This window comes from Alosa sapidissima, chromosome 5 (genome assembly GCF_018492685.1).
Source record: "Alosa sapidissima isolate fAloSap1 chromosome 5, fAloSap1.pri, whole genome shotgun sequence".
Taxonomy (NCBI): Eukaryota; Metazoa; Chordata; class Actinopteri; order Clupeiformes; family Clupeidae; genus Alosa; species Alosa sapidissima.
The window spans coordinates 35,569,807-35,597,150 of NC_055961.1; the positions used below are offsets into that span (position 1 = coordinate 35,569,807).

Consider the following 27,344-nt stretch of genomic DNA (forward strand, 5'->3'; position numbering starts at 1 on the left):
TCCCCGTTCCACTCCTCCGCCACCCCCCCCCCCCCCCCCCCAACTACCCCCCCAGGCCCGCAGCGAGAGCAGCGATGGTGATAAAACAGAACTTTTCATCTCGCCTCATATTTTTATACATTCATGTGTCTGAGGGCATCTGCATAGCTGAGGCACCCGGAGGGAGAGAGACAGACGCAGCGGGCGCAGCCAGTGCCTCCTCAGCAGAATCACCGGCAGCACGCCACGGAAGACGGAGAGAGAGGGGGGAAGGAGATATACAAAAAAAATAAACTGAAGGAAATAGGAGAATGAGGCAGGGTACACAACAATAGAGAGAGAGAGGGAGAGAGGGAGAGAGAGAGAGAGAGAGAGAGAGAGAGAGGGAGATAAAGATTATTTCACAGAGCAGGTGAAAAACACTGATGCAGCTTTTGGCATTACTGCTGTTGGTAAACGGAGATCAGGTAAGGCGCTTTGAGCGGAAGAATTGAGATTTAGCGCTCCAAATGGATTTTTTTTTCTCTGATTATGCTTGATTAATATTTCATAAGAGTTTTGGGTTCAACCGCTCCAAGATGTTCAACTTTAACTGACTGTGCCTGCTTAAAAGGCCTTTCATCTTCTTTTGATACTAAGACTGCTTATTGGCTGATTTGCGAGTGGCCTTTAGCATACAAACGCAGATAACATAGACCAGAACAGAGTGGGTGAGTGCAGCAAACCAATGCACTGGCACTTGGAGGAATACAATCAGAGCCGGAGCTTTCAAAATAAAAGCAGACGTCCAAAAAAAAGTTCCCCATGGCCAAATTGCAACTTCTTTGTCAAACCTTTTACAACCGTTAATGGGAGCGCAGCTGGGTCTGTTCTGACTCTTTGATTCATCAACTTCCAGGTTTCATTTTGTGACCATTTGTTATTGACTGCTGGAAGCATGCCACAGTACAAGGTTTTAACAACACCTTTCAACGGACACAAATATTTTTACAGCTTCCTCACAAAGGCTATTATCCTCTTGAGTGGGGGTGGGGGTGTGTGATGGGGGCTTGAATCGATTAAGGCAGCTCAACAAGATAGCATTTGAGGAATCTGTTAGGGAGTTCAAAGTCCTAAATCTCAAGTGATTATGGCTTTAGAGATGCACCTCACCTATTGAAGGAGAAAACGGGGCAAAACAAAAGCCCGGAAGCAGAGTGGGTTTCCAGGACAACTGCTGAACCACTTTTGCATGCCAGGAGGAAAAAAATAGCAAAGACATCAGTAGATTAAAAGTGAATGCTTCGGAGTTGCCTTTTGTGTGTGTGTGTGTGTGTGTGTGTGTGTGTGTGTGTGTGTGTGTCTGTGTGTGTGTGTGTGTCTGTGTGTCTGTGTGTCTGTGTGTCTGTGTGTCTGTGCGTGCGTGTGCGTAGCCTACAAATACACTCAACAGAAACAGCCATCCTTGGCTTGGTTGCAGAGAGGAAAAAATAGCATGCAATAAAATATACATTCAGGGCACAGAAAAAGAGAAATTGTAATGCCTTGCTTATAAAATGCTTCCTCCCTTCTCATGCTAAAAGATTCATGGATACGGGAGGCCACATGACATACTCGGCAACTATCATCCTGTCTTTCTTTTTATCTTTCTGTCTTTCTCTCTCTCTCCTTCTCACTCTCTATTTCTCACTCCCCCTCTCTCTTTCCTTGCCATTTCCTTGCCTCTATTCCTTTGCCAATTCTATCCCAGTCCATGTAAAAGAGTCTAAACTCTGCACAGATGACTGTAAACGGTGGGTAGCAGCTGCTTCTGAAGTGCCCGGCCCATAATCATCCTGGGTGTTACCCTCTTGGAGCCCTGTGTTGACCAAGGCAGGAACCAGGTAAAGAGGAGCACCAGAAGGGCCTCTTGGTCAACACACCACCAATCAGCAAGACACTGGTCTTGTTGGAGAGCAGCTAAGCCTCCACACACAAACAAAGCAAACATAATTACACCTTAACACCCGGGGCCGTCTGAGAGAGATACTAGGTCAGGGAGAGCACTCGTCTACCTGGAGACACTTATTTGGGGTGACTGGAGAGAGACAATAATGATGGATGCCACTGACTGCACAAAAAAAATGAAGACACAAGCTGTTAAAAAACTCATAACACAACTGAAAGTCTGAGACATGAGACATCTATCACAACCTGACATGACATCTAGAGTTTACGTTTTCTGTAGAGGAGCTGAATAGTCAAAAAATAAGCAAACAAAGAATGTGTTCATTTGGAATGATTTACTGGAGGAATGTTCCTCCATTTCAGTGAAGGACAATTTCTCCCGCTCATTGTTCAACTCTCTGACAAGATGGTTATGTCTGTAAAGCGAACACACAACTCGCACTCACTCGTCTAGAAAGACTCTGCTCATTATTGGTGGAGAATAACGGGACCGATTGCCATTATTCACTTTAGTCACCATGTGAGAGATATCTATAAAGACATGCTATCATCTCCTCCCTGTAATACTGTCACTGTTCTCACACAACCTTTATCAGTGTGTTTCATATCAGTGCATAAAGAGAGCCTTTCATGAAGAGAAACAAGCTAATAAGTAAACAGACAGTGTTCAGATCTGCCCTCAATGGGCTCATTTCATTCTAGCCTCAAATCCCCAATGTGCACCTGGGCAGCCAATGATGTAAAAAAAAAACCCTGACATGTTTTGAAGCTAATATTGTTTTTGTACAGTGACTCCACACAGAAAACAAAAACAATAGACTGTATTATTACAGAGAGCCAGCCAGCTGGTCTGGTTTCTTTTTCAGGCCAAGCTCACAACGGCACGACACACATCTGATTCTTCTCCTTCCAAAAACGCAGCAGTGGTGAGGAGAGCACCGCCGAGCCCAGCCCAAGCTCACCGAGACGTCGGCAGCATGTTAAAAACAGGCAATTAGCCGAACCAAGCGCGGCCTCAACTCCCTGCCTGCTTGCTCCATGCAGATGTAACGTACAGTCGTACTCATTAGCCACTAATCACAGTATGTTAAACGATACTCTGTTGCTGCTCGGGAATCTCATGAAGATGTGCAGGGTGGGCTATGTGAGTCTGTGTGTGTGTGTGTTGTGTGTGTGTGTGGGGGGGGGGGGGGGGGGGGGGGGGGTGATGCTTACTTGGGAGAAAGAAAGGATGATAAGAAAAGATGTGTTTAATTGTTAAACATAATCTTTTCTCATCAGTAATCAGAATATCTGATTTTTTTTTTTTTTGCTGCTGCTTCAAGCGTGTGTCAGCAGGAAATACCTAATTCAACACCACAAAGAGCAATTAATTCCAACGTGCTACATGAAGCTTCCCAATGTTTAAGAATCATCAGAGAGCTATTTGTGTTCTTGTTCTCTCGATATTGGCGTTCCTAAGGTTCCAGATTGGTAGGTCATGAAGATCACATGGGGCCCAACACATGAGGTCCCCCACACTGGTATTTTTTCATAGAACTGATCTCTCCTCGACGTTGTCAGCAATGATCACGTTAGTGGTGCAATTTGTGGTCGTGCTTGGCATAGATGCGCGAGCACATGCAAGCCCTTACTGTAATAATTTTAATGACAGTATCATTACTTTCTAATTAGAACAGGAAGACACATCTATCGGGCGAAGCAATTCTCCGCAGTGAGAGACGTTCAACCACAGAATAATGAATGTGTAGAGAGAGAGAGAGAGAGAGAGAGAGAGAGAGAGAGAGAGAGAGAGAGAGAGTGCTCCATGAAGTCCATTAAAATCTAAGCCCTCATTGTTATGCCACGTAGACTGACAGTGTTTCTGAAAGGTGCTTTACACAGAGACAACATCAAACATAAAACTCATTTGCCATGTTGACAGACGGTTCTACATATGAACGCATGCGAATCATCACACACAGTCAGGACGACGAACTCCAAAGGAAATCTGCATTCAGAAATGTGGTTAATTTACATGGTTGTATATATGTGGAAGGTGGCTGAAGCACACAATGAGCCATCATGTTTTGTTTATGGCGCCGCTTCCTTGTTGAATGAAAGGACGCCCTCGATAAGCCACGCGCCAACACCCCCCCACACACACATCACCACCACCCCATCACCCACGCGCACACACACACACCCTCAACCAATGACCTGTGTTAAGGGGCTGTAATTGTCTTTTTACTGCGGGCACTAAATCCCTGAGTGCCCTCGCCACACCATCACAACACTCCAGTTCCACTCGTCTCCTAGCAACCGACACTCGAGAGCAACCACTTCTGCTTATTTATTTATTTAATCTGTTTCGCCCTGTGTGTGTGTGTGTGTGTGTGTAGTGGTAAAGTGTTTTCAGATAGAATACAATTTCAGATAGAATTGTTTTCTCTTGAAATACTGCACATTACACCACTGATGTGGATGCTACAGACAATACTGAGAGGTTGGTGCTGGTCTCCTGTACACAGACTAAACCTCATCCTAGACTGAAAGAGAACTTCAATAAACATCTCCTTTGACTAAAGCTCTTTTAGGATTGGCTTTAATCCATGTAAAGGAAATCAGCCCAACAAGATTTGGACTTTCAGGAGCATTCTGCACATGTGTAGGTCACAGTAGCATGTGTGTTAGCCTCTTACAGATGGCACTGAGGAATGCTCATGACAGAACGGGTGTGGTGAGTAGGTGTCCTGAGTAGGCTATAATCTCATCCCTCACACAGGGCTATAATCAATGAACAGCCTGTAGCCAATCACCAGCATTACACCTACACACATGCCCCCATGCGTAGACCTCATGTACACACACTGGTGCCTCTGGTGCAGGTAACTACATCTGAGGGATGGAGACAATGAGGGGCCATACAATAGAACAGGAGTGGGAACATTACACACCTGGAGTGACATTACTGAGTCACATTAATTCTTGCGAGATAACAGTCCCGGCACATAGCAGGGGAGTAGTGCTGTGAAAATGATGGCCTGTTACCCTGTTCGAGCCACATCCTTCACCTTGCTAGCTCTACTGCCAGAACTGGCATGGCCACATGGTCATAAAAGCAGCCACCACCACTCTCATGTATTCAAGCATACCTTTGTCTGATCTTGACTTGCTTCATGAGCACCTAATGGCTTAAACACTGTACCATTAAACTTGAGATGAAAGTCAATGTATTGTAAGTATTTAGTATGTCAATATATTTAAGTATGCTGTGAGTCAGTATATTCTGTAAGTATGTTGTAAGCAGGGTTTAAATAATAAAAAAAAAAACTCTGTGCCTGAAGTCATCAGACCTTTTTGAAAATGTCATTGCCCATTTTCAAATCTTAAACGGCCCAGTCCATGCCTGACATCAGGCACAGTGCCTATTAACTTTAAGCCCTGTGTAAGTCATATATTTTAAGTATGTTGTGAGTCAGTGTATTGGACGCATTCTGTTTTCCTCATGCTTGTGTCCTGCATTTGACCCATGGGTGAGACGTGCCCATCCCTGTGTCTCCTGTGGTCTGGTAGTCCAGCGATAAGAGTGTTTGACTCAGCACTGTGGACGTTTGTGTGGTAATCGGACCGAGGGGCCGGCAGGGTGGCGGCCTGCCGTGTAGTAATATATTGGCCCAGAGGGAGCATTTGGCTAATGGGAGGGAAATGGACTGACCTGCGGCCATCTGCATGTATCCGGCCAGTGTGCAGACCCTCCTTTCACACGTCCCGCTGGGCAGGAAGATGGTGATGATGGCCAGCAGGGAGCTGACCGCCAGCAGAGCACAGCCTCCGGAGCACAGCACGGCACTCGTCTGTGAAATACGCACGGACACACACACACACACAGACACACACACACACACACACACACACACACACACACACACACACACACACACACACACACACACACACAGCAAGAGATTGGCTGTATTAGTTCAGGTATTAAACATAAAATCATCTTACAGCAGTAGCATTAACTGTTTTAAAGAATGTTGCTTTTATGACACCCTCAAATTAATTGGAATGCCACACAGACAGTCATGTGAAAGATGGGCTAACACACCTGCTGTTCCCACTAGTAAGTCAGGATATCTGTACTAGCTCCAGATCAGAAACCCTTCAAAACTTTTATTTTAAAAATGCACAGCTTTTACACCACTCAACGTACCAAATATCATAATCAACAAAACAAATCAGTCAGTAAGTTAGCTTGCTTTTCTCACTGCCAACTTTGCTATGCCTCTTTCATTGAGGCCAGAAACCTGCCAATCATGACCATGGCTAAGACTAGACTCTTCTCTCTATCTAGATAGTGTGCAGTGAGCAGGCTAAATGATTAGCAGGTGGTGAGTACCGCTGAGCCCTTCACACAATCCCCAACCATCAGAGAAGGAAAGGAAAGCAAGAGATAAAAGGACGTTCTCGCTGCAGCACATAATTAGTATTGACATTCTGCCGGTACTGACACCAGGTGGCATGTGTGGCACTCAGAGACTCTCTCACCCGCGCTGGGACACGCCACCCGTCTCTGTCTGGGGAGAAGAGGGACACACACATGGCTCACACATACAGTCGCTTGACTGACAGCATGAGGGGCCTCCTGTCCACTCCGGCTCTCCTCCTCCGTCTTGCGGAGACCAGGCGGAACAGAGAGACAGAGACAGACACAAACACAACGGATGCCCTGAGCTGGCCAGGCCAATCTATTCCAGTCTGATCAATAAATGCCTGTGCTGCGAGGACACAAAGGTAAACCATCCAGTCATGCCACCACAAAAAGAGCTCGCTCGGTCTATCTTTATTGTGCACTCTCTCTCTCTGTCTCTCTCTCACACAGTCACACACACACACACACACACACACACACACAAAGAGAGAGAACAGAAACATCTATCCAAGGATGAAAAAACTCTTGAGAGGGTGGTAACTGCTGAGAAGCCGGGCTAGCAGGCAGTAGCCCCGAAAAGCTGTGGGTTTGATTCCCGGCTGCCACCGATGTATCCTTAACCCTGGGTTGGTCCGGGACACTGGCTCTAGTAACGCATCAGCCAAATGAATAAATGAATGAATGAATGAATAAACAAAGCAAAATAACAAACAAATAAATATATCTGAAGAAGACAAAAGGAAAGCCAGTAGAGAGGAATGAATGAACTGAATATATGAATGCGTGATACTGCATATGGGAAGCTACTGGGTTTTCATTCAGCCACTTGATTTATTAGAGATAAAAAATAACCTACGGTATGTGATATATATATATTTAAATCAAATCCAAAGGTCATAAATAAAATGTACAAGTCAATCTGTCAAAACCAAGGCCGAGACCAAGGCCAAGCGGGGAGATATTCCACAGGTATGGAATCACTGCATTAATCAATAGGTGGATGTGAACTCCACAGAGTAAAGCTCCACTGCACCTCTAAAAAGCACTACTGCCGTGCCGCGTGCCATAGCGGTGGTGTTGGGTGTAAAACGAACTGACATCTGATGCCTTTGAACTGTGGGTGGCTGTGCCATCAGGGGCAGCAGGTGAGATCCCCAGTGACGGGCCCCTTATGCTGTGGCTTGATCTCAGCGCTCTGCTCATTAGACTCTCCTGTGATGCTCTGCTTCCTGACCCTGGGAACCCCCCCCCCCCCCCCCCTTGTTCTGCACCTCACTGTGCTGGATGAGGGGAAAAAAGACTCACACGCTCATCGGATCACATGGGTGGTTGGGTAGACTGCTTGGATGCCACACGCTCTCTTTCTAACACACACACACGCACAGAAATACACTTAATGTGAGCAGACTGTAAGCCATACTTAAGTACAAGTACGCTTAAAATCCGTAAAAGAAATCTATTGCTCATTTCTACACATGCACCCCCCCCCCACAGGAGGAAGGCTTGTCTGATTTGTAGAGCTACCGAAGAGGGCCGGAGCACAGGGCCGGAGCACAGTCAGGACAGCATTCCTCTGTGATGGGACCAACCACAGAGCTGGGGAATGCGGACCTGTGGGTACGGCTTATCACAGATAAGGCACGTGGCAGCAGGCAGGGGGCCTCCATCTGGATGAATAATTGACAGGCTTTTATGATGCTTCCATGAATCGAATCAATCACTTGAACCACTCCTCCATCCTGATGATTACTGCTTTTATTACACAGCCTTTGCATTCCATTCCAGTCACCAGTCTAGATACATTCACATTTACAAACCCATAATACTTGTTTACATGTATTTTTTATTTTACATTATACACAAAAAGGAAGAGCCATTCCTTTTGAAAGGAATAGTCTGCTCAAACGATGCAGAACCACATAGGTGAAGTGGAATGCGGAATGTGGAATGAGGCAGTTCTTTTGCCACGCGCTTGTGGCGTTCAAGGCTTTTCTATTAGCGGTGGTGATAATGGTGATGACAGCAGTGGGGTCAAGCTGGTCTTCACGGCCGATTATGCCGCAGCCAGGCAACAGATTGGGTGTTGATTATCGTGAGCGACAGACACTGCAGAGACTGTGACTAACAACCACGGCTGCAGCCCTGACAAAGTCTCTGATGTCCGTGCAGACAGCAATCACCACAAAATGTCCATGGTGCATCTGATCTCATTGCAAAAATAACAGTAGTGTATATATACTGTATATACATATACTGTATATATTTATAGTGAGAGAGAGAGAGTGAGAGAGAAAGAAAGAGAGAGAGAGAGAGAGAGAGAGACGAGGCAACATAGTACATTCCCAATCAGCAACTACAGAGAGCGATTGCAAATTATTCATGTGTGTATCGGCATGTCAGCTCCCTGTAAATGAACATTTACCTGAGTTGACTGCTTACCTAATGTACCAACTTACCAAACTCTTTGATTATAAATCACACTGACACATTAAGGCTACAGGCAGGTGTGGCAGCAGTACCTCATGAGAAGACTGGCTGGTAAAAACACTCCACTCGCTTCTTCACCTAGCAGAGACTTGCCAGTGCTTTATACTTGTACTCTTCGCATTTGATTTACTCACAGCCTAATATGAGTAATGTATTCATCAGAAAGTCTCCAACACACATCCCCAACATACTTACAGCACACTGCCCCCCCCCCCCCCAATACACAGCACATTGTCTCATGAGGAAGCTTCTCCAACACACATATTGCACACTGCCCTCTCCCCACATACACAGCACACTATCCCATCTCCCTTGTCATCCCCCCAACACACACACCAAGACCCCTGGCAGTTGGGTTAGCCCCTTGAGCCGTGGATCTGCCCAAGGTTTCTTCCTTAGTAAGGGAGTTTTTCCTTGCCCCTGTTGCTCTTGGGTGCTCCTTGTTGGTGCCCCCCTCAATCCCAATCCTCCCCCACCTTTCTTATGCAGCCCTTGCCACTTAATCTACTAAACCCCCCCCCCCATAAATGCACAAATAGGCTGACACCAGACATAATTTCACTGCATTTCTTACATCCAGTAACTATATGCATGTGACAATAAACTTCCTTGTATCCTTGTATCCTTGTATTCTCGATCCCCAATCTACATATTCATACAGCATGTATGCTATGGGTGGACATATGGGTTATGGTGGTAGTATTTAGCATGCACAATCATAAATGCATAACTAATCCCTCATTACTAATAATTACTAATCAATTAGTAGGTTAATAGGACATTTTCTGCTTGACTTTTAAAGTACCTCAAGAGACAGAAAAAAAAAAACCTTTCAAAGTTTTACTCAAACGACTGCGACAGTGCACATCTAATGATGCCGTTTCAATTACATACCAGCTATTAAATGAAGCCTAACTATGTGAATGTATTTGCTTGTATAATAGTGTTGATAGAACAGCTGAAACGAATGTCCTCATTATCTGCACAAACATTCACTTGCGGAGGAGTCTGAGCGATAAATGCACCCGCCCCATTACTGCATCTCAAAGATGGAGGCAATTTAGTATGAAATTACAGTTCAACTGTGCTGACTCTTTCAGAAATAGGCACCTAAATAGATGCTAATTATTTATTCACTCTCCATAAAGTGGCACGTTGGAAACAGTAGTACAGGCAGGGAAACAAACAATGGCAGCATTTATTGCACTTTAATTAACATGGACGAAGCTGGGCAGATCCCTCTCATCATCACTCTTGCTAAAGCCTGATGTTAGGTAGTACTATACAGAGACTTGTTGTATGCTAGTCAGGACCAGTTAAGCTGAAACTCTGAAGAAGACTGAACCAATTTCACATTATACCTCACTTTTTACTGCATTAGGTTTACTAACAAAAGGTTAACTACACACAGCACTGGAAAATATTGATTTCCTATAATGTCTCATTTGTACAATCCATAACATTGTTGGGCATATGTCCTGCAGGATAAAGCCAACCCAACATGGCACGTGAATGCATTTGCATCATAAAAAAGTGAGAAGCATGGACTTGAAAAAATGCTCTGCCCAAAATCTAAGTGTGTCACTAATGCCTCAGTGCTGCTGATCCTCAGTACATCGAGGCCTACCTTTTGAGAGAGAAATAGCACGATATTGAGCACGAAAAGTATCACTGGATATTCATGTGAAATCATTTCACCTTTGATGTGTGATCATACTCATTTCATCAAACATTTCACTTTTCACTTTCAATCTTTAAAAATCATGGCTAAGAAGTATTCATTATTTTTTTTCAACTTCACGTACATGACTTTTGAATACCTATGACAGTGTCACTGGAAAGCGGCTCTGAGATTAGATAATGCAAATCATTGCTTCTGGGCTCAGCTTTTATTGCCTTTATACTTTTTTCACCGGGCTCTGAGATATAACAACTGCTGATATATGGGAGCGACATAGCTCGGCATCCCTCTCCCTCTTTATTGCTTTAAAGTCACAGCAAGGCCACAGCGCTATAACACACCCATGTGGATATCTCAGGCAAGCTATTAAGCAGCTATTTCTGTCCCTTGGACTGTTACAGATGACAATGAGACACAAAACCAAAAAGTATTAACCCTGTGCAACATTTTTCAATTACCGCTTTACTGATAATGCATTTTTCTTTACCAGGAAAAAATGGCTTCATATGAAATCACAAGACATTTTTCCTCATCGTGCCAGGGAACAGTTTCCCAAGGGCATTCTAGTGCCACCACATTTCTATTTACAATGACATAAAGTGCTATGATCACTTTAGAAATGTAATCTGTGTCCATGATTTCACTCATCCACCATCAGACCTACATCTAAGGGCACATGGAGGCCAATGAGCACTAGGCACCATCAAAGTGCAGTTACAGAAAGTCAACAAAATCAACTCAGCTCAAACATGACTCAAACTTTCCAAACAAAACAAACAGCAACACAAAGAGTTGTTGAATTTCTGACATAAAGAGCTGTGATTCATTAATCATAAAGGCTTGTCTTTGTCCAGTCACGGAGTCCAGAGAAACAGGTTTTTTCCCAGCCTTTGACGAGGAAAACAGTATGGATTTTGGTTTCGCACATAAGGCTTTGGATTCCATTACACTGTCACAGAGTTTCCCATAAACATTCCCCATTGAAGGGTAGTTTCCCACTCTATGGAGGACAGCAGGTAACACTAACCTGCTGTCTACTCTGAGGAATGCGCGTCTTTTTGTTGGGATGAAACTCTTGGCTGGGAAACCCACCTTTTAATGTTAATGTCAGTGGATAAGGTGACATAGACTGAAAATGGCACAAATCAAATCATTCCCATAGTGTCAATGTGTTATTGTGTTTCTGTGTTATGGTGTGCTTGTGCAGGTGTGTGTGTGTGTGTGTGTGTGTGTGTGTGTGTGTGTGTGTGTGTGTGTGTGTGTGTGTGTGTGTGTGCGTGTGTGTGTGTGTACAAAAGTCATGATAAGAATGCACATGTACAATGTACATGTGTGTGACTGTGTGCTTATCATGGTGAGAATGTGCATGTGTGTGTCTGCTTGTGCACATCATATCAAGTGCATGTGCTTGTGAGTGTTTCCCAAGCAGCTTCACCCCACCATGACCTTTCCCCTCACCTGGGAAAAGGGGTCAGAGGTCAAGTTCAACCCCCCCCCCCCCCCCCCCCACACACACACACACACACACACACACACCACCCCCAGGGAGGGAACATCGCCACAGTCACTTGCCAAACCCAGAGCAGGAGAGCGCCAGTGGTCCTGAGGCGGGGGTATAAGGGTCCTGAGGTGGGGTATAAGGGTCCTGAGGTGGGGTATAAGGGTCCTGAGGTGGGGTATAAGGGTCCTGAGGTGGGATATAAGGGCTATACTTGCTGCTAATGACACGTACGCATCATGGCTGGCATGTCTGCGTTCGTTTGGTGCGTCAGTCGCGCACATCGACAGAAGGTAACGTGACGTGTCCACAAGATGCAATGCGGCAACAAGTACGCTTGGTCTAACAGCAAGTACAGTATATTCCCAGCCTAAGGGTGCTGGGGTGGAATGCAGGTCTCATTGGTACTGCTCTAGGTGTGATATTTCCCCCACCTCCTTGCCTTTCTCCATGCTGTCAACACGCACAATTGAACACCAAAGGACAGCTGACCAGGGGGGCCAACAGACACACACACACACACACACACACACACACACACACACACTGTCTCTGTGTCTCTGTGGTGCTGTGACAGCGCACTCGGCAGATTTCCCAAGGTTCCCATCCAGCCCACAGTCACAGTCACAGTCAGCTTCTCAGCACCCCCCCCCCCCCTCACTTCCCCCAATCCCCCACAGCTGGCTCTTGTCATCCCTGCTAAGGGGCTGTCCAGCCTCCCACCTAATACCACACATACACACACACACACACACACACACACACACACATATATACACACACACACACAGCAAGACACATGTGAACACATAGATGCAGACTCACACACACACACACACCATACAGTGTGGTCTCTATCTATCTATCTATCTATCAAATCTCATCAAATGTATTTATTTTTAACCAGTTGCCCTCTGTGTTTTATGACTTTTAATTACATATTTCATGACTTTTAATTATGTTTTTATGAGTTTCAATATATGTAATTACATCTTTTATATATTTTAATTTAGCTTTTATTTGTCCCTCATGCTTTTATATATTATTGTTTGCTATTCTCTGATATTATGACGGTGTAAAGTACATTGAATTGAATAATCAGCCCAAACCACTGACTGTATGAATGTTTATTAGTATACAGTATATCTATATCTAGAGGATATTACAATATAGTTTTACTTCCTTAACTTTTATTCCCTTAATAGAGGACGTACCGGGCCTTATGCACGGAAGGCTCGTAAGCCAGCTCATGTATTTCCGGTGGAGCGTTAGCTGTGCTGTAACAGCATCTTCTGTTATATTCTGTTCCTTACATGTTCACTCTAACACTGAATATGTAGTTTCCCCAATAATACACATTTTAACACACACATAAATGCTTCTTTATGGTAAGGTGCAAACCCAACAGGGTCTGTGTTGACACTAATTACATTAACAATAGCGGTGGCTACAGCACACCTGGCTCCAGCGGAAATAAATGTGCTGGCTTAAGTGTGTTCCGTGCATGTATATTAAAATGCACCAGGGGAGCGGCTGTGGGAAGGTGAGTTCCTTCTCTTAAGGACGCCGAGGCAGCTGGAGGTCTGCCTGGGTTCAAGCGGCTGTAAGAAGTGAGGAAGTGGCGCTGGCTGTGCCTGCACTTTCATGTGTATTTTTAACTGTGCAGTGGGAGGCAGCACAACGCAGAGGATCAATCCCTGGCGTCCCAGCGGAGGTGCGTATGGCGCTGCAGAGGATGGAGCTATAGAAACACACTCAATGGGCTCCTTACGTAAGTCTCTTAAGAGAAGGGTCTGCTTGCCCGCCACCACCGAGATGCTCACGCTGCACCACTGGGCCGAGAGGATGGGAAATAAAAAAGTTGTTTTATTTCTATTTATTTATATAAATAAACAAGCCTGGGGATAAGGGAGAATGGTACCTCTTCACAAATCGCATTTGTGGCAGCTAGTTTTTTTTAACACAAGAGAGAAACTTGTAGAACTTGAGAGTTTTTGATCACTGACTGCACCACCAAGTGAGATTTCTACTGTATATCAATGAAACCCCCCAGAGGGTGTTTGGCCACAGTCAGTATTTGTGAAAAACAGAGTGTTTGGTGTCCCTCCCTGTAAGAAAAGACAGAACAAGACTTGGATGAAGTTCTACTAGCTGCTATTACAAGCACCAGATTATAACGGTTATTATTATTTCAGCATTTAAAGTGTTCAAGGGACTTGGAAATAAATGCATGCTTAAGAATACTAAGGGAGGCAAACCCACTTTAATGGTTTAGAGGTGAATATCCAATGGCAGTTACTGAGGCACTCAATGCGATATAGATCTCTTGCACTCTCCTGTGGTGTAGAATTGGCGACTTTCAAGGCTTTTGCCACAGTTGCAAGCACCAACTCCATTTGAACACAAAGCAGCTTCAGCCTTGATTACTGTCACAGGTTACAAGCAAATGATTGTAACATGTGATTATTCAGCAGGTAATTATTCCTCCACAAACACGACCCACCCCCCACAGAATAGATCAGAAGGTAATGCAGATAATACGAATATGAATCAGAATGCCTTCCTGGTAATTGCTGTGCATTAATAACACCGTGAGAAACATCAGTCTAGCATGCAGCCCGTGGGGTCTGAGGAGGCCTGGCTAATGACCAGCCAGTGGTGAGTGGGTTGAGAGGGAGCTTCAGTTAAAGGGGCTGAGATGGCACACAGACAGGCACACAGGAAGACAGGCCGGCCTACAGCCCCAGTGCTGACTGGGCAGTGGGCGATAAAGGCACAGAGCCCCTGGGCCAGTGCCCCATTAGCAGACAGCGAGTCCAAGCTCAGATGGGCACCGCGCCATGTCCAAGTTCTCCACCGCAGCTCTCTGGCTGGCTGGCCGCTCAATTAAAGAGATGCTGATGTCCCAGGAGACCCAGATCTCTCTCTCTCTCTTTCTCTCTCTCTCTCATACAATCTCTCTTTCTCTTTTCCTCTTTCTCACACACACTCTCTATCTTACTTTCTTGCTCTCTCTCTCTCTCTCTGCCACCAGCACAGGCACGGACAGAGCCGAGCCACAGCTCAACCTCCTCTCTCTCTCTCTCTCTCTCTCTCTCTCTCTCTCTGCCACCAGCACAGGCTCGGACAGAGCACAGCCACAGCCACAGCTCAACCTCCTCTCTCCTCTCCTCTCCTCTTCTCCACTGCCCCTCTCCTCTCCTCTCCTCCACTGCCCCTCTCCTCTCCTCTCCTCCACTGCCCCTCTCCTCTCCTCTCCTCCACTGCCCCTCTCCTCTCCTCTCCTCCACTGCCCCTCTCCTCTCCTCTCCTCCACTGCCCCTCTGCTCTCCTCTTCTCTTCTACCAATTCAATTCAATTCAAGAAAGCTTTATTGGCATGAACGTTTCAATAACATTATTGCCAAAGCTCACATTACATTCACACAAAAATATAAATAAAATAATGTTTAACAGAACTGTAAATTAAGTAAGACATAAAAGTTAAGAGACAATTCTAATAATAATAACAATCCTATTATTGTGTATGGCTGTGGCCTCACTGGCTGTCCCTCAGGTTATGGCAGGCTGCTACAAATTTTGCAGCCACAATGGCCACATCCTCGTTCTCTCCGAGGATGTAAGGCAATTTACCCTCATTTGTCAAAGTTCGAAACTCTGGGAGGATTGAATTTAGTTTACTGAATGACAATGTTCGAATTTCCTCATATTTCGGGCATTCTGTTAAGAAGTGCAGTTCTGTCTCCACAGCCCCCAAGCTGCAGTGTGAGCATAGCCTCTCCTCTCTGGGCAGCCAGGTCTGCCTGTGTCTGCCTTTTTCTATGGAGAGACTGTGCTCACTGAGTCTGTACATTGTCATGGTTTTCCTGAGTTTTGGGTCTTTTAGTGTACTCAGGTAAGTAGCTGTTGTGTATTCCCGTTTTAGGGCCAAATAACATTGTAATTTAGGTTGTGTTTTAGTGACTTCTTTCCAATAGGTGATGTAATTTTCCTTTTCATTGTTTGTAATTTGGTTGGGTCTAATTGTTCTTGCTACTGTAACATTGTCCTGGGCCTCAGTGACGTGGGAGGGTGTGAGGTCACTGAGTCTCAGGACAAGTTGGCTAAGTGGGCTCCTCCCCATGTTTTGCTCTTGGCTTCTCAGAGCTAGATGGTGGAGTGAGTCGGGGTGGCTCATTTTAATGTGTTGCCAGAATTTAAGGGCTCTTTTTTGAATGTTGATTATTAGGGGGTATTGGCCTAATTCTGCCCTGCATGCATTGTTAGGCGTCCTCCTCTGTAACCGGAGGATACTTCTGCAGAACTCTGTATGCAGGGCTTCGGTTGGATGTTTATCCCAACTTGAAAACTCATACCCTAAACCCCATACCTTACAGCCATATTGTGCTATTGGCTCAATTACAGTTTTAAATATTTTAATCCAGATTCTAATTGGTAGTTCCAATTTAATTGATCTTTTGATGGCATAAAATGCTCTTTTTGCCTTTTCTTTTAGTTCCTTCACAGCTAAGCCAAAGTGTTCTGTTGAAGTTAGGGTTATACCTAAATAGGTATAGTTGTTTGTACGATCAATTTTAATGTTGCCTATTTTAAAGTTGTTTGCATTTCCCTGTAGCCTGGAACGTTTTTGGAAGATAAGTACCTTGGTTTTTTGAGGGTTTATTTTCAGGGCCCATGTCTGGCAGAATTTTGCCAGTACATCCATGTGATGTTGTAGGCCTTCTTTCTTCGGTGACAGCAAAACCAAATCGTCTGCAAAGAGCAAGCACTTGACTTCAGTGTCCTGCAGCATGAGTCCTGGACCTGCAGAGTTCTGCAATGTGTTTGCCAGCTCGTCTATATAGATGTTAAATAGTGTAGGGCTTAAGCTACAGCCCTGTCGTACTCCCCTCCTTTGATGGAAGAAATCAGTCCTGCTACATCCTATTTTAACAGCACACTTGCTGCTTGAATACAAAGATTTAATTATGTCATACAGTTTGCCTCCCACGCCACTCTGGATGAGTCTATATAATAGGCCTTTATGCCATATGGAGTCAAATGCCTTTTGGAAGTCCACGAAACAAGCAAATATTTTTCCTTTATTTTGGTTTACATGTTTATCAATGAGGGTGTTAAGGGTGAAGATGTGGTCTGATGTTCGATGGTCTGGGAGGAATCCAATTGGATTTTTATGCAAGACGTTGTGTTCTGTGAGGTGATCAATTATTCTCGTGTTAATTATGCTGCAGAGCACTTTACCAAGGTTGCTGTGGACACAGATGCCCCTGTAATTGTTTGGGTCCAGCTTGTCACCACTCTTATATATGGGCGTGATAAGTCCTTCATTCCAGGAATCAGGGAACTAACCAATATTTAATATAAGATTGAAGAGTTTTAGAATAGCCAATTTAAACTTTACGTCTGAATGTATGAGCATCTCATTCAGGATGCCATCTAAAACACAGGCTTTTCTGGGCTGTAGTTTTTGTAGCTTTTCATCAAGTTCTTTTGGAGTTATTGGGAAATCCAGTGGGTTTTGATTTTCTTTTATGACTGTCTCAAGGTTTCCTAATCTATCTGATATTTGTTGTTGGTCGGAATTTAGGGTGATATTGTTGAAAAGTTTTTTGAAGTGCTCTTTCCATATGGACCCTTTCAAGAGAGTTCCATTATCAGCATCATAGTTGGCCCCACAAGACTTCCTTTTGAACATTCCATATGTTATCTTAATGCAGAGGAAGTAGATTGGGGCCCAAATAGAACGTTCAAGCATTGTTTTTGTTGTTATTGATGAAAGGGTCTATATCACCGTTCTGAATCGTTAAGTCATCATTGGGCCTTTTGTTCAGATGTTTCCATTGGTGCCAGAATTTGTTTGAATTGATTGATTCCTCTAGATCATTAAGCTGGTTTTGTATATATTGTTTTTTCTTTGTTCTTACTGTATGTTTGTATATTTTAAGGCGTTCCATGTACTGGATACGTATCTCTTGGTTGTCTGGTTGGCGGTGTTTTTGATTTGATAATTTTCTCAGGTCTTTTCTTTGTTGTTTGCATTCAGAATCGATCCATTCGTCTGATTCGTCCATTCGTCTGACCCAGATTAATGCCTTCTTTGCTGTGTGGGTAATGTGTCACTAAGAAGGCATTCAGAAGTGACTGAGTATCTGGGTGGACTACTGCCCTTTGATAATTTTCAGAACTGTCTTTACCCCAATTATAGCTGGGTTTTATTTTTGACATTTTTCCAGGCTTTATAAAAGTGTTGGGGGTTTCTGTTCTATTGAAATACACAGTTATCTGACTGTGATCAGACAATGGGGTTTGTGGCTTGACTGTGAAGGCTCTCAGAAAAGTCCAATTTAAATCTGTTATGGCATAGTCCACAGTGCTACTGCCAAGAGCAGAGCTATGCGTATACCGGCCAAGGGAGTTGCCCCGGAGCCTACAGTACCATTGACAATGTACAGACTCAGACTTCGACACAGTCGTAGTAGTTCCCTACCATGTGCATTTGTGTTTTTGTCATAGTTCTGTCTGGGAGAATAAACAGGGAAATGGATGTTGTCTCCTGTAATGAAACTATCACCTTGTGTGTTGATAAAGTCTAGTCCCTCTCCAGTCCTAGAATTTAGGTCTCCACAGATCAATAACATTCCCTAGGGACTGAAAGTGGCTGATCTCACTCTCCAGATCATAGAAAGTGTTTTCGTTGAAATAAGGGGATTCTATTGGGGGGATGTAAATTGCGCAGACAAAGAGATTTTGGGGTGTCATTATTGTTTCTTTTTTCATTTTCAGCCACAGATTGTTTTCTCCTTTTTTGACCATTTCTACAGATTTTGTTCTGATTTATACCAGATGAGCATCCCTCCTGAGTTTCGTCCTTGTGTTAACACCTTTTAGCTTACTAGATGGGACAACTAATTCTTTATAACCTGGGGGGGCAGCCAGTGGGCTCATCTCCTTTACACCATGTCTCCAACATCTTTCATTGCTGAAATGAACTCAGGGTCCCTACTCTTTAGGCCAAAGACGGAGGATCTTAGACCCTGAATGTTCCCAAGTGAAACACAGAAAGATTTCATTTAGTTATTGTATGTGCTTCTGTTTTGTTGCATTTCAAAAAGAGAGAAGTATTAGGCTATAACAGCATTTAAATTGTACTATACAGTAGAGAGAATACATTTATAATAATATTTTCAATATTTTGAAATATAGCATTTTGTTAATTAAATGAACAAATATATAGATCTTTTTTTTTTCACATTTGTTGTTTTGTCCATTTCACATGTGGTTGGATATCTCTTACCACGATCCACTGCTCAACAAGCGCGCACAGATGAGGCCAAGCATTTGTTTTATGTCTCTGAGTTCAGTGCTGGCTGGGCTCCCTTTTCCGCTGAGCACCTGTGCATAGTCCCCATAGCATCTACCCCTCTCATCAGAGCCCTGCTCACCTCTCCTCTTCTCTCCTTTTCCGCCTCCCTCCCACCTTCCCTCCCTCCCTTTCTTTTCTTCTCCTGTCCCTCCTGGGCTATGGGAGGTGAATAATAGATCAAAATGGCAGATCATATCACAGTTTAAATGAGAGATTTCAACTTGCGCAAAGGGCCAGAGCGGAGAGTTAATGATGACATGATCACAGCAAGCCAGTTTGAAAGATTTGGGATGCCAAAAGAGCTCTTTTAATTAAAGACAGCCCTTAGGCTGCAGGCTAGCAAGCTTTACCCAATAGGAAAAGTTCCTTCCAAAGGGAACTCAAAAGAACTCCATTCATTATTCCTTAACTGAACCTTGCCTTTACAGTACATCATTATTTTTTAAAATAATCTGATCAAGCGACACAAGTTCCCACGGGCAAAACAAGAAGCATGGTGTTGACGAGAATAGATTTACTGTCAGTTCTACAAAAAAAAGAATATGTTGAATAATGTACACAGAAATAAATTGGTTGTTTGCAACAGCTTGAACAGGAAATTACACATATCCATCAACTAATAAACAAATAAAGAATGAATCAGTCTGAGAGGTGTAGCCCTTTTGAGAAAGACGTTGGCCACTTTAATGGATGGCTGAGCATAAGAGAGGGCGCGGATAATGAGTCACAATGATGAGTCAGCATTTCTCTGATTAGGTTTGCAACAGGTCCTGTACTGAGTGCTAAATGCAAGATGGACTAGGGTGGTAGGGGACTACGTACACATGGGAACTGAAGCATTTATAAACCCTAAGGGTGTGTTTGAGCTTCTGTGTGTGTGTGTGTGTGTGTGTGTGTGTGTGTGTGTGTGTGTGTGTGTGTGTGTGTATGTGTGTGTTTGTTTGAGCTTAAAAGTCAGATTACACAATTTCAGCTAAATTTTGTCATAACCTATCAATTTCAAGCATTGTGCCCAAATATGGAGGACATGGAGGAATGTATCTTGTAATGCAACATATTCAACAACCAGCGATTTACTGTTTGCGACATTCCACAACACCAGGACAAAATGTCTAGCACATTCGAATTTTGGGGGTATCTCCAACGACTTCCGTGTTAACACTATGACGACGCAACGCAAATGACAGATGATCTTGTAATGTGGCCAATCTTCCGACCAACAACCTTCTGACATCAAGTGTAATCTGACCAAGCCATAAGAGCAGAACATCCAACACCCTACAAAACCAACCATCACACACACTCTGCCTGCATTTGGCCACTGGGCTGCAAATTTCCATTCTCATCATTACATTACATACATCCTCAATCATTAATGAATGCACTGAAACACGCTAATAATGTGAACCCACCAAAATGTCACCCATATCAAAAGACTGAGCTAAAGGTTATTCAACTGCATCTGCAACTGGCAGCAACGGCATACTGCACAGAGGCAGTAACTCTTGAGAATGAGCCTATGGACGTAGCGGCAGTGACAGAGAATGTGTTCTGCTCAGAGGTAAGTGTCCTTGAGTGCCCCTCTCACGCACGCTCCCCAAACTCACTGTGCACTCCTGCATTTATGCATGATCCGGCCTGCCACCGCTCCCATGTGCTCCGTACATTATTCATGCATATTGAAGCAACTGGAAATGCTTCAGTATCCACAGCACTTCCCCAACCACCCAACAGCCCCCTCCCCTCCTTGCCCCCCCCCAAGCCCCCTTCAATATTCAAGCCCTCTGATACACACAGAGTGATGACAACCCAACAACAACAACACAGCCATCAGTAATCAAGGGAACCCACTATGGTACGAACAAGCTCAATCAACACACTGCGGATGTTTCCAACTCTCTGAGACCTAAACAAGGGGTGGGGTGCTGCTGGCGCTGGTGGTGAGGAGAGAACAAGCCCAAAGCCCTGAGAGAAGCTCAATCAGCCGAGGCCATCAGCAACTTCAAGAGGAGCCAATCTAATCCACTTCCATTGGCACCAGAGTGCTTCTGACCCAGCCCTGCCACCTCCTCTCCACCCCAAATAAACCACCTTAAACGGCCACCGCTCACTGCTCCGTTCAGCAACTGGAGACATCCTCCAGTCTGCAGGGGAGGAAATCTGCTCACCCTCTGCATATCTACTGCAATAAATAGGTCACTTAAGCCACTAAAATATGGACAGCTGACCTGCATTTCTTCATGCAGTCACTCTGGGACAAAACAGATGTAGCTTAGATGGATGCTTTCACATGAAATTTCGCATCATAATATCATAAACTCCACACCAAGAACCAAATACCTTATAGAACACTAAGGGTAATAATGATTTAACTGAATTTTAAACAGTAATTTCTAAAGATGTCTTACATTTTCAGTGTAAAAAATGAAATCTACAATAATGATGCCAGTATTCATTCCTGTGCATTGATAGCATTTACAGTACTTGCCCTGTTTTGCTCATTTTATTGAATTTTCAGGCCTTGACATATTCAAATCCCATTAAAAACTAAGAATCAAGCTGTGTAGAATGTACAAGAACATTATGAAGCACTATTCTTTCCTTTTCTTGAGAATTACATCAGGATGATAGGTCTAGGAAGCATTTTTTATTTCTTGACAACAAAAAAAACTGCACCTTTAAAATGAAGCATGCGTTTGAAATAGTCTCCTTGTTCAAATATTGATGACAGTACCTGCAACTGTGTGTATAACGTATTTCACCTCAGCATACAAACCTGCAAGGCTGTAATGGCGCTCTTCCGCCTTGAATTTGAAAATGAAGCGCATTACTTGTGGAGAGTAATCCTTGCATCAGACCGATCGAACCAATCATTTCCTGTCTCTAAAGAAGAACTCTCCAATGATATTTCAAACAACTGGCAGTTGCCACGAAATAAAACTGACAGAAGCAGCCTTTCATTTTCTTACCTACACTTTTTCCCAGAAAGGTATCAAATAGCTGATAGTTTCAGTAATTATAACATGGTCACCTTAATAATAAAAGATTGACAACACATAACCCTTAGGAAATATGTCAATTCTATATGTGCGGTAATGTAACCTGACTATAAAACACACAATATAATGGACATTGTTGTATTACAAATATTGAACCTGATCCAAACTAGGCTTAAGTGAAAATTACATTTCCATATCATACCATGACTGAAGCCGACAAGGTACAATTTTAGTTTTTATCCAAAGAAGTATAGAAAAGTTAAATCGTTTATGTAGCTACTCTGTGAATGTTCAACTAAGAGGCAGATTTCAGATGAAAAAGCTTAATTTCCAAACCAAATCTCAGTGGTCAGCATTTTTAGCCTGAAGGCGACGCAAGGGTACTCTCCTCTTGTGAATTTATCAAAAGCTCCAGTGAATGTTCAAACTGATGAAGCTCGCTCAAAAATAATTAACATTTAGCAGGCTTACGCCCTTCAAAAAAACATTCTAAGCTGTCCCAGTTTTACTTTTACCTCAGCACGACAGCAGTAGACCTCCATAATATCTTTGGGTGGAGGTCTAGTGAACCATGCAGCAAAAAAGTTGATATATTTCACAAAATAACAACATTGGACATCTTCTCTTGGTGGAGATACACATGCAGTTCCCAATGTTGGGAGGTTATTTCTTAAATCTGGCAATCCAACCGACAGTGCTTTTCTTTCCTGTACCTGGTTCCCTCATTACAAATGGACTCAGTATGAAGACTACTGATGGAATCCAGTTTATGGCCACGTCTAGGCTCCATGCATCAAGTAAAGTGAACAATCATTTACACGGAGAAATGGCGCTGGACTCCCAGTTAAATCAATACATAAACTACCCTCTTGCTCTACAATGGAGGCAGTGAAAGTGACAAGGCAGTTAAGGGATGGACATGAAGCACACTGGAAACGTTGACTCAGCGTTTTCCGCAGAGAGGAAGACCTCACCGCACGGTGCTCTCACGCTCGTTTTCTCACTCTATCAGCCTCTCCCTGTCGTTCCGTATCCATCTTACTCTCTGTGTTTGTCGCTCCAACTGTACGGCTCGACTGCTTTTCCCTGCTATCATTCTGGCATCAGCTTGTTTGATCTTTCTTGATGACCTCCACAGTCGTCATACATCTTATCGTATATCTTCTGTTATCATATATCTTCTTATCTGGTCTGAGTGAGAGCAAAAAAAAGCGATTGAGGGTGTTATAGTGTCTGATCATGCATTTGTGGAGCCCCTAATTTACCCTTCAATCAATTAGAGGGGAAAAAAGACTTAGGATGCACTTCAGATACTGTTAAGCTTTGTATATACATGGGAATTAGAGGAATTAGTCCTCATTGGCAATGCTGCCTTTCTAATTGTGCATGTGGGTCATGCTGGATGCAGGCAACACCTCTGCAGGCAGCTCCTCACAGCTGTGCTTCACTCACCCCACCCCATGACTGCTGCTAACCTGCATGGCCTATCAATCCATCACACACACGCACACACACACACACACGCGCACGCACACACACACACACACACCCAGACACACACACACACACACACAGACACACACACACACACACCCAGACACACACACAGTCACTCACAGAGAGGGCAGATGTTCCATACCTGCTTCAGTCTGAGCTGCAACCCTGAACCACTACCCTGAAACACTTTAGCCATCTTAAGTCAAGCAGGACAAATCTAAAATACCACAGCCAATGACTTTAGCCCGGTGACAAATGCTCTGGTTTCTCTCCATTGTGTGTGCCAAATTGGTTTCAGATTGGATTGCCTTCTGGAGTGTGGACACAAAAATCGGTCACATCCCAAATGAACCTTTGAGGACCCTGCAGACAGCAAGGTTGTGATAAAACAGTAATGGTGGTTCAGTCTCTGAGGAGTGCCTCAGACGTACTCACAGATACAGTTTATAGACTTCCACTGGTATCAACTTGAGGCTGTTTAAAGCTTCATGTAGCCTAGTTACCGAACACAGATCTAAAGAAACCACAGATCTACTGTATGCATGGCATTTGTTCTGATGTCAATATGCAGTAGTTCTCTATTCATTCCAAAAGTGAGTGTGGGTTTACTGCTGGTATTACTGATATCAGTAAACCACACTTTCTGTGACAATAATGTTTTGTCCATCTGATAGTTCATAACATTAACCCCCCCCACACACACATTCACAATAATGTTTTGTCCATCTGATAGTTCATAACATTAACCCCCCACACACACACATTCACAATAATGTTTTGTCCATCTGATAGTTCATAACATTAACCCCCCCCACACACACATACACAATAATGTTTTGTCCATCTGGTAGTTCATGACATTAGCCCCCCCCCCCCCCCCCCTTTTCCTGATCTTCTCCAGGGGCCTCAGTTGAACAGATGCTGAGTGTGAGTCCAATCCATCAGGATCCACACACAGCACCATGCCCAGGAGACTCAGAGGCGTTTTCATATTCAGTGTGCACGACTGATGGAGCTGCAACCGGATTAAAACACCATCAAATATAAATGAAAACCCTGGGCCTGATAGGAGCTGCCAGTGCCAGAGCCTGTATCTTCACATCCATCGGCCATTCCACAAAAACCTCCCACCACCCCCCCCCCCCCCCCCCATCTCACTCACATCTCTTCATGGCACAAACATCTCTTGACCTGATTTCCCTCAAGGCAAGTTGTCAAAACATACTCATGGCATTTATCGGTTTATTTAGACGCTTCCTTGGATAATTGTGACGCTTCTCCTCTCTCAGTCTCTTACTCACTGAGGGTACCTGGGCTTGTCATTCTGGAATGATGATAATCTGAGACATCAACACTCTCCTGGCAACCGCCAAACAAATCGAGTTATTCACTGGCCATGTATTTGTAGGGGGACAACAAACCGTTTAGACACCAACAGATGCCCCAGAAGGGGAAATGTTTAGGCTGCCAGCATAGTCTTCCCTGACACATTTTTAGTGCATCATTTCATTAATGCTAGTTTTGCATCACTGCCAGGCTTGTGAAACAAAATGGATTTGGAGTGAGTGTGCCATGACATGAAATGACTAAGTAATCACTTGCGCTGTTCCTCGGGGTTGTACCAACACTGTGCTGCTGAGAGGACACAGAGAAGTCATGCTAATGCAGTCTGAGTGACTCATATGTTTTTAATGGTGAACTGGGGTTATGTTGAGATACAGGGCTCTATACTGCAAGTTCCTAATAATGCATACAAAATACACCTCAGAAGATGTTCTCCATATTTTTGTTCAATCTCTCTCTCTCTCTCTCTCTCTCTCTCTCTCTCTCTCTGTGTTCCCGTTGCCAGTCAAAAAAGCTGAACCAAACGTGGGATGGACATTGTGACTGATCCACAGGCCATGTGATATGAATAATAGTGATAATGATAATAATAGTGATAAGCATTTAGGAAGTTAATGATTAACATGTGAAGGGATCCGATGCAGTGATCTAATGCAATGACCCTGCTATTACACAATGGTCTGTCTGGCGACCTTTGTTTCCTTCACTGTTGGTTGATTTGGTTCAAGTGCAAAGAGGATGCTCTGAATCTGTGCATTTTCTGGGTAAAATAGTGAATGTGGTGAAATAATGCAACACATTACTTCCCTGTCTTTTCCCCAGCATCATTTTATCTATCTGCAGTGAGATATTCAAATGATATTCTTCATTACTGATATCAGTAAACCACACTTTCTGTGACAATAATGTTTTGTCCATCTGGTAGTTCACAACATTAACATTAATATTCAAATGATATTCTTCATTTTTTCCCTTTAAAATATTTTCTGAGACATCCTCTTAAAGTAACAAAAAGACTAACATTACACAGACTGTCTCTATATTTCATCTAGAAATGTTGTCCATGTCTATCTGAAACACCACCAACAAACAACAACTCAGACCATAAGTGGGACTATTCCATTGGCCATGCTGAAAGCCAAAGTCTATTGAGGTCTCTGTTCATGAGTGAGCATGGCACAGATCCAACAACAACAGGCACCATACCCTGAGGTGAAAGATGTTGGGCTGGGACGCTGTTAATCTATAGAGAGAAAAGCCCTTTGACTCTCTATGACGGGTGCCATGAATGGTTTCGATCTCAATACTTATTCTCTATCCATGACCTCTACTGTGAATGTGCACAGGCCAAGGCATTGTATATCTCCGCCTGACAGGGAATCCATTGACTCCCCAGTCCATTTTAATATGTGCGCTCTTGTGGGATGCTGGGCCCAGGGTCCTCAGCTCTCTGATGCTGCTCTTGCCACTCCCCACTCTGCTCCCTTGTTTTGGGTCGGCTGGCGGAGATAGAGACTGGGTCTCATCCATCATTTTATTAGCCATCAGAGTGGTGAGCGAGCGCGATAAAAACTCACGGCTAGCGCAGTTCGGTTCCGCAGGCACAGACTCTCTAACAGGTTCAGAAGAAGGAAATGACTGGCTCCTTGTGATATGATATACAGCAGGGAAAAGAGCAAAGACAAGGGTGGGGAAAAGGTGGGAAGAGATGGAAATAACCTAAACTGGTGATTTGTCATATCAAAATATGTCTCCAAACCACAAACCAGACAGAACCCCTTTCTCTTGAAGAATTTTTGGTTATTTATGCGGTTGAGCCTGGAATAAAATTACCTGAAAAATGAAAAATGACCTGATGAATTAGTACATGTGAGAGAAAGTCAGGGTAAAGTAATCTGTTGTACTGTTTTTATTTCATGGCCACTCACATAAAAAGTGACAAGAGAGACTATGACAAACTTTCTGTCTACAATTACAAGAAGAGAATGGAATCCTATTAAAAGGCTAGTGTATTGGATTGGAAAGATACAATAGTTTGTATTTATTCTCTGAGTGCTGAGCAACAAGAGCACTGGAGTTTTACTTTTACTTTGCTCCTGATCAGGGGTTTGCAGCAGAAAAGCCAATATCAGCCATTGGCCAAACAACAACATGAGC

The 27,344-nt window shown here is 43.8% G+C and overlaps 1 protein-coding gene across 1 annotated transcript in view; it reads right to left on the reverse strand.

Moving 5' to 3' along the window:
* The window catches only part of LOC121708451 (transmembrane protein 211), a 99,857-nt gene that overhangs the window by 68,341 nt on the left and 4,172 nt on the right, over window positions 1–27,344 (reverse strand). Inside the window, exon 2 of the mRNA XM_042091111.1 lies at window positions 5,603–5,741. Within this exon, the coding sequence (XP_041947045.1) occupies window positions 5,603–5,741 (139 nt within the window). The remainder of the gene's footprint in view (window positions 1–5,602; window positions 5,742–27,344) is intronic.